This window comes from Ornithorhynchus anatinus, chromosome 12, assembly GCF_004115215.2.
Source record: "Ornithorhynchus anatinus isolate Pmale09 chromosome 12, mOrnAna1.pri.v4, whole genome shotgun sequence".
In the NCBI taxonomy this organism is placed as follows: domain Eukaryota; kingdom Metazoa; phylum Chordata; class Mammalia; order Monotremata; family Ornithorhynchidae; genus Ornithorhynchus; species Ornithorhynchus anatinus.
The window spans coordinates 36,019,341-36,027,055 of NC_041739.1; the positions used below are offsets into that span (position 1 = coordinate 36,019,341).

The 7,715-nt window shown below is 53.4% G+C and overlaps 1 protein-coding gene across 1 annotated transcript; it reads left to right on the forward strand.

Annotated features, from left to right (window-relative positions):
• The first annotated feature begins 1,516 nt into the window (after positions 1-1,516).
• On the forward strand, positions 1,517-6,999 carry PITX2 (paired like homeodomain 2). Its single transcript, XM_029076986.1, has 3 exons — positions 1,517-1,925; positions 2,831-3,036; positions 5,646-6,999. The coding sequence occupies exons 1-3, from the start codon at positions 1,676-1,678 to the stop codon at positions 6,207-6,209; spliced, it is 1,020 nt and encodes a 339-aa protein (XP_028932819.1). The 5' UTR covers positions 1,517-1,675; the 3' UTR covers positions 6,210-6,999.
• Positions 7,000-7,715: the final 716 nt, after the last annotated feature.

Consider the following 7,715-nt stretch of genomic DNA (forward strand, 5'->3'; position numbering starts at 1 on the left):
AGACCAGTGTCTTGGAAATTTTCCTTGAAATGAGTGGTCTGAACCGTCCGGGGAAAAAAATAATGTATTTTTTATATAGTGACCCTAACCTGCTGATTCCCTATTGATAAGAAAGTAAACAAGAGCTTCTCTTTTAAAGCTTGGCTTCCAAGGGAGGACGACTTTAGTGCAGGGACTTGGAAGTCAAGGATATGAGTTCTAATCAACACAAAGTAAAACAGAAAAAGGTTTCGAGCGTTTTGAAAACGTCGAATTTGAGTTTCACTCTATTGTATGTTTTCAGACTGGGATACTAACGGAGAGTTCAAGAGTCGCCATCCGACACGCTATTTATTGTTCGGTGAATCCAGAGACCAGTATTTCTTATAAAGTAAAGCTAACTTCCTGCGGCCACTTCCATTTTCTGCTACATTGCTAATTGGAAAACCGTCCTTTGGGACTCGTCTTCCACCTAAGTAAAGCAAAGCCTTTTAAGACTAGCTCAGCATTCACCTGACGGGAAGTTGGAATGATTTACCGTTTGTAGGTTTGGGGTTTTTTTTCTCTTTTTTAAAAATTTCACGACAAGAAACTGCCTTGAATTTTTTTTTTTTCAATACGAAAATGATCTGGGTGAAATCTGTGGGAGACAAAAAAAAAAAATCATGATTGGATCCGTGGATCTGCACCCTCTCTCTCCCCCTCCCTTCTCGCCTCCGAAGAGTCAGGTCTACTCGCAGTTTGGACAGAGCCGGTTTCGCAGGCTCCAGCCGCCCGAAGAGGTCTGGTCTGAAAAGTGAATTATTTAGCCCTCCTTGGCTTCGCGGATAGGTAGAGATGATGATGGGCTCGTCCCGCCTCCCGTCTGCGGTCGTCTCATTGGAAGGGAGCGGTGTCTTTCTCGCCTTTAGGCCGGGGGAGGAGGAGGGAGGGGAGGAGAGGGGAGGGAAAGAGGAGAGGAGGAGGGGGATGACGTTTGGGACCGGCAGAGACCGCCTCTGCTTTTAAGATGTTATAGGCCAACAGGGAAGCGGCTGTGAGTCGTTCGGGTCCACTGCTCGCCTGGGCGCCGTGTAAGAGGCAGAGTGTTGGACTATGAGTGGGAGAGGGTGTGAGTGGGAGTGAGCGTGGAAGAACGTGGGTGTCGGTGGGGGTGGGTGCCTGCGTGTGTAAGCGCTCCGCCATCGCCGCCGATTTGGATATAATATCATCTGCCTGTCCCTGTCACTCCTGACACTTGGCTGTCAGGGCCGCTGCGAAGCGGGAGACCACTGACTTTCTCAGGGTGATTAGGCTGCTGCTGCTGCTGCTGCTGCTGCAAGGGATTTTTTTGTTGGTTTTTTCTCCTTTTTTTTTTTGGCTGGAGGAGTGACTTTTCCCCCTTCTCTCTTTGATCTTGGGACCGTCTCCAAAAGGACCCCCCCCCTCCTCCCCCAGGCTGAGCCCCCCTCCCCCTCCTTACCTCCCTCCCGGTCTCCCCTGGCACCAGGCCCTATGTCCGTGTCTCTCTGGTGACTGTGCCAGTCCTCCCGGAGGGTCCGGGTGCGGAGTCCCCGGAAAGTTACCCGCGGGGGAAAGGACACGAGTGGCTTCTCGGACACTCCGCTCTTGCCACCGCTGCGGTGTCCGCCCCGTTGCGGGGCCCGGCCCGGGTGGACTCTTCCGAAACCCGCAGCGACGCATCTGACTCCGATCGATGAGCTGTACCAAAGAGCCTTTACATTTGGAGCGCCGAACCACCGGGACTAAGCTTTCTTCCTCCTCCCCCCGTTCGTCCTCCTTCTCTTCTTCCTCCTCCTCCTCCTCGTCCTCCTGCTGTCCCCGCCATCAGCCGCAACTGGCCATGGCTTCGGCTCTGGCTCCGGGGCAGCCGCGCTCCTTGGACTCTTCCAAACATCGGCTGGAGGTGCACACCATCTCCGACACCTCCAGCCCCGAGGCTGCAGGTAAGCCACGGCCAGGCCGAGAGGGGGTTCCCCCCGCTCCCTCCCTCTGAACCCCAGGAACCCGGCTCCGCGTCTAATAGATCCCCGACGGGGTCAGAGGTCACCGCCGCCCCTTGTCCCCCACCTTCCCCGGCCTCGGTCGTCCTTGCACCCCTCATTAACTTGTACTTACCCAGCGCTTAGAGCAGTGCTCGGCACCTAGCAGGCGCTTCAGCGCTTAGAACGTAGTAAGCGTTTAGCAAATACCGTGATTACTATTAACAGATACCATGATTAGTATTATCCAGGGAGCCAACCCACTCCCACTTTCCGCGGGGCCTCCAAGGCAGGATCGGGATTGTGAGTAGTAGTATTATTATCATACGGGAGGGGCGGTCCTCAGGCTCCCAGGACTGAACCCCACAGAAAAAGGGGACCCCCTCGGCGGGGCAGCTCCCCTCTGCGTCTGGGGACAGCATTTTCAAAAGGGTTGGAGCCCAGGGCGATCCGAGAGGGCGTCCGAGCCATGGTGGGTGCGCGTGTGTGTAAATTTGGGGGGATCGTTTAGTGCGTGCGCGTGTGTGTGCATGGGGGGCGTGGGGGTGCACACCTGCACAGTCCACAATCTCTATGATGCAAGCACGTGCTATAAAAATAGATCTGCCGCCGATCTAAGATAAACATGTATATAACCTGTCCGGGGTGACAAACGGACACACAGACTGGGGCGCGCTCCGGGAAGGCGTCCCCGCACAGGGGCTAAGGAGGTCGGACACCGGCGGGACCCTGTGGCCCTCGTCCCGCGGCTCAGGGCGAGAGGCGCTGCCCCCATCACCCCCCTAGAAGTCTCCCCCCACCTCCCGGGGCTGCGGGGGTGGGGTGAGGAAGGTGCCGATGACGAGGCTCTCTGGCTCTCCCTTTCCCAGAGAAAGACAAGAGCCAGCAGGGAAAGAATGAGGACGCCGGGGCCGAGGATCCGTCCAAAAAGAAGCGGCAGCGGCGACAGAGGACCCATTTCACCAGCCAGCAGCTGCAGGAGCTGGAGGCCACCTTCCAACGCAACCGCTACCCGGACATGTCCACACGGGAGGAGATCGCCGTCTGGACCAACCTCACCGAGGCCCGCGTGCGGGTAGGCCGGGACAGATCGGGGGACGGGCAGGGGGGGGGACGGGGACCAGAAAACCTCCCCGCAAAAACTCCTCTCGGCCCCACTTTGCAAACCACCTCGGCCCCACTTTGCAAACCAACGCAGACAACGGGAGTGAAATTATGTGTGTCGCGTGTGGATGCAATGAGTGTGCTTTTGGGGGGGGGGGGATTGAATGTTTGCGCGCATTTGCCCATCTCAACGGTAGCGCCTTAGTTGGTGCGTGGAGGGGGGTTCGGGTGTAGTGTGGAAGAGGGTGCCTGTGAATGCGGATTTGTGTATGTGTGTGTGTGTCCCTTCTCCCCTCCTGTCGAGCTGCACTGTGCTGCGTCCCGACAACGCGATGCAAACTCCGCAGCCAGACAGCGAGCTGAAAACAGGCTGCAACCTGTACCGCTTTTAACAAGAAAAAAAAAAGCTGCAAAATACACAAGGGTTTGGACTTCCTTAGAACTGCCTCGGTCCTTCCCTGCGTTTTCCTTTTTTCTCCTTTTTTTTTTTTGGCGGGGGCGGTGCGGGGGGGGGGCGGTACGGGGAGAGATGATGTTTGCTTTACAAACATTCAAGTCTTTCCGCCCGTTTTGTGATTTCTGCTAACAGCGCTTAAGTATTCGGTGAATATCCTGCTCGTAAATTGTTTAAAAAGAAGTTTTGCCAGTTCCGGGCTTGGATTTCTTTATTTTTTCTGTTTTAGAAATAGTGCTCCTGGTTTTTTTTTATTTTGGGAGGGGAGGGACTAAAGTATATATAATACATTTGGGGCTTACCTGGAATCTGTGGCCAAATCGGCAGTCTTTAAGGCTGTAAGAAAAGAGAGGTCGAATCGAACCCTCCATCCGAAAGGTTTTCGGCTCCCGCTGCTCGGCGAGAAATGGGGGGATCTCAGTGGATTGTGGAAAGAAAACAGACCCAGCCGGAGAGCCAGGGCTGTAACAATAAAATAAAATCCTCGGTCTCGGGCTTTCGGGAGAAGCTGAAAATTCCATTTGGGGAGGGATTAGAGTGTGAATCATTAGCAAATCATTCTAATGAAAAACAGCCACCAGACTAAAAACAGAAGTGGGAGTTGGGCTCGGTGTGTGTGTGTGCTTGTATATTTGCTTGTGTGTGTTTTTGCGAGTTTACACATATGTGTGTGTTTGTGAGGTAGAGCGAGATGGCCTCTGAATTTCTCCGGAAAGGGCTGGAGGAGGCCGCGTGGGCCAGGGCCGAGCTGTGAAACAGTCCCCGCCTGCTGCGTTGCTTTTGAGACGTGCAACCTCCTCCCCAAACTCTGCACCCCCGTATCCTCCCTCCCCCTTCCGAGCCCCGCACCAACTCCCACAGCCCGGGCGAAGTTAAGCTAGCCCGAGGGTGAACGGGGCCGGGTCGGTGCAGAGGAAAAGGAAGCCACATTATTTCTCCTGAGCCAGGTCGGAAACTGGTTTGCTGTCCCGCCTCGGCGGGAGGCCCCGAGTTGACGATAGCAGCGATTCCTAATTGCGGGGAGGGAAGGTGGGGAGGGAGTGCGGGGCCAGGCCTGGGGTCGGGATGGAAAAGGCAGATCTCTGATGTCAAACATCACCGCTGTCAGCGAGGGGATCCCGGCCTCCAATCCACAAAAGCGGGGCTGCGGGAGGAGGGAGGCCGGCGGCGGGGCCTGCCAGATGTGGATTGGAGCGGGGTTGTGGCGGGGTCAGCTGCGGGGGGCCGGGGCTGCCGGGGTCCGGGGCTGCGGGCCTCGGCAGCCGGGGCCTGGCACCACAAGGACCGGCGGGGGGAGAAAGGTCGGGTCCAAGCGGGGCGACGGGGCCGGGACAGATTTGCAGATGGCCTTTCGGTCGAGCTCTCGGGACGTCGACCTCTCTGATTTGCTCGATTTGGTCCATCCGGGGCCGCTTCTTGGGCAAGTCACTTCACTTCTCTGGGCCTCAGTTACCTCATCCGTAAAAATGGGGCTTAAAAAGGTGAGCCCCACGTGGGACAATCTGATTACCCTGTATCCGCCGCAGCGCTTAGAACAGTGCTCAGTACATAGTAAGCGCTTAATAAATACCATTATTATTATTTACCTGGCAGTTGCTCCTGCGGAGCTGGGGGCGGGCTGTAGCCGAGTGGGGGGTCCTCCGGGCGGGAGCCCAGGTCGCTTGGGTCCCTGGAGAGTAAGAAGGGGGAGAAGGGACGAAGGGCTCCTCAAGGAAGGGGGTGCCGAGTTGGGTAGGGGCTGCAGGACGTTTGGGAAGGGGGGGGGGAAGGGATCCGAGGGAGGTTTAGGAAATGTCCGGAGAGCCCTGAGCTGGGGTGACGGGGTGTTCTCAACCGGGCTGTCCCCCGACCCCTCCCCAGATTCGCGCGGCTCGTCGTGCAGAGGAGAGAAATGGAGTGTGTTCTCCATCCCCGTCCTGGAGATCAGGGGGATGGGGGTGGGATCCCCCGAGGTCTCCCCTCCCCCCCGTCCCTGCAGTCTGCAGTCGCCCCTTCTCCCCCATGGTCTCCTCCGCCGTCTCTGGACCTCTCTAACCTCTGTTTCCCCTCCACCCCCCTCCACCGATCCCCTCCTCCCTCCTCTCCTCTCCTCCCCGTCCCCCCCCCCCCCCATCCCCAAAACCCAGGTCTGGTTCAAGAACCGCCGGGCCAAATGGAGAAAGCGGGAGCGCAACCAGCAGGCCGAGCTGTGCAAGAACGGCTTCGGCCCCCAGTTCAACGGGCTCATGCAGCCCTACGACGACATGTACCCGGGCTACTCCTACAACAACTGGGCCGCCAAGGGGCTCACCTCCGCCTCCCTGTCCACCAAGAGCTTCCCCTTCTTCAACTCCATGAACGTCAACCCCCTGTCGTCGCAGAGCATGTTCTCCCCGCCCAACTCCATCTCGTCCATGAGCATGTCGTCCAGTATGGTGCCCTCGGCGGTGACGGGCGTCCCGGGCTCCAGCCTCAACAGCCTGAATAACTTGAACAACCTGAGCAGCCCGTCGCTGAATTCGGGGGTGCCCACCCCCGCCTGCCCCTACGCCCCACCGACCCCTCCGTACGTTTACAGGGACACGTGTAACTCCAGCCTGGCCAGCCTGAGACTGAAAGCCAAGCAGCACTCCAGCTTCGGCTATGCCAGCGTCCAAAACCCGGCGTCCAACCTGAGCGCCTGCCAGTACGCGGTGGACAGGCCCGTGTGAGCCCGGACGGCCGCCATCTCCACCTGCCAGTGAAAAGTCAAAAAGAAAAATCTGAAAAAAGAAATAAAAATAAAAATACTGAATGGGGGTGGGGGAACCCCCTTCCCCGCGAGACTGAGAACCATACTAGAAAGCAGACGGGCACTAAAGGGAGAGAGAGAGAGGAGAAAAGAGAGAAAAAGGAAACCACTGAAAAAAAATAGCTCCTTTGTTTTCAAAGGGACTTCCTCCGTTTCTGACATCTTTCACTAAAAGTATTTCCAACAGTTACAAGGACACACCCACCCACCTATATATATATATAAATATATATATATATATAAGTATATATATGGACAAACGTTTGACTGGATATGACATTTTAATGTTACTATAAGCTTGTTATTTTTTAAGTTTAGCATTGTTAACATTAAAAAAAGACGGAAAGGATGTATATATATATCGAAATGTCAAATTAATTTTATAAAAGCAGTTGTTAGTAATATCACAACAGTGTTTTTAAAGGTTAGGCTTTAAAATAAAGCATGTTACACAGAAGCGATTAGGATTTTTTCGCCTGCGAGCAAGGGAATGTATATACTAAATGCGACACTGTATGTTTCTAACATATTATTATTATTAAAAAAATTGTGTGAATATCAGTTTTAGAATAGTTCCTCTGGTGGATGCAAAGTTGTTTCTGAAAACTGCGTTGTAAAACCTGCCCTGTGTATAACATTTCGTACAATATTATTGTTTTACTTTTCAGCAAACATGAAAAAAATGTGTTTTATTTCATGGGAGTAAAATATACTGCATACAAATTTGTCTGGATTCTTTATGCCCTAAGCTGCACAGCGGGAAGTATTTTACCGTGATTGACTTCTAAATACTCCAACCCCTTCGGCCCCCTTAGAAACACCCGACCGCGATACAAATAAATGACATTCGTTACCACAAGGGAAAACAAAACAAAACAAAAAAATCTTCCCGCCCGGCTCAGCGAACAGCTTGGATACTCAAGTCAAACTTGCAAGATCCTTGATTTTTGCTCTGGCTGGCCCCAAATCCACGGGGTTCTATTAATTCCATTATTTTTTTTTTAAAAAAATCATCATCCAGAATAAATTCCTTTCGAGAAGAAGGCCTGCTAACCTGTGCTTTTCTCCATCAAAATCGATCCATCCAAAACACATTTACAGGGACTCCCCACCTGATCAAAATATTTAGACCTCCACGTTTATCTTTCTGCCTTAAGTAGAGAGATCCTTCATGTACTATTGCATTACGATTTCCAAATCCTTTCGAGACATTAAAAGAAACAAAGACCATTTCAAATACCAGCCGCTCTTCAGTTTCTCAACGAGTCAAAGGGGTTGAGAGGTTAGAGTGAAGCTTCCTGCGTCTTGTAGAGCAATATGTAGTGGAGGGGAAGGTCACGCTCTCTGTGTTTTGTTTTAAATAATATTGACCCATTAATTCTAAACCTGCTTGTTCGTGAAATTATACGGGATTATAGTTTGCAAA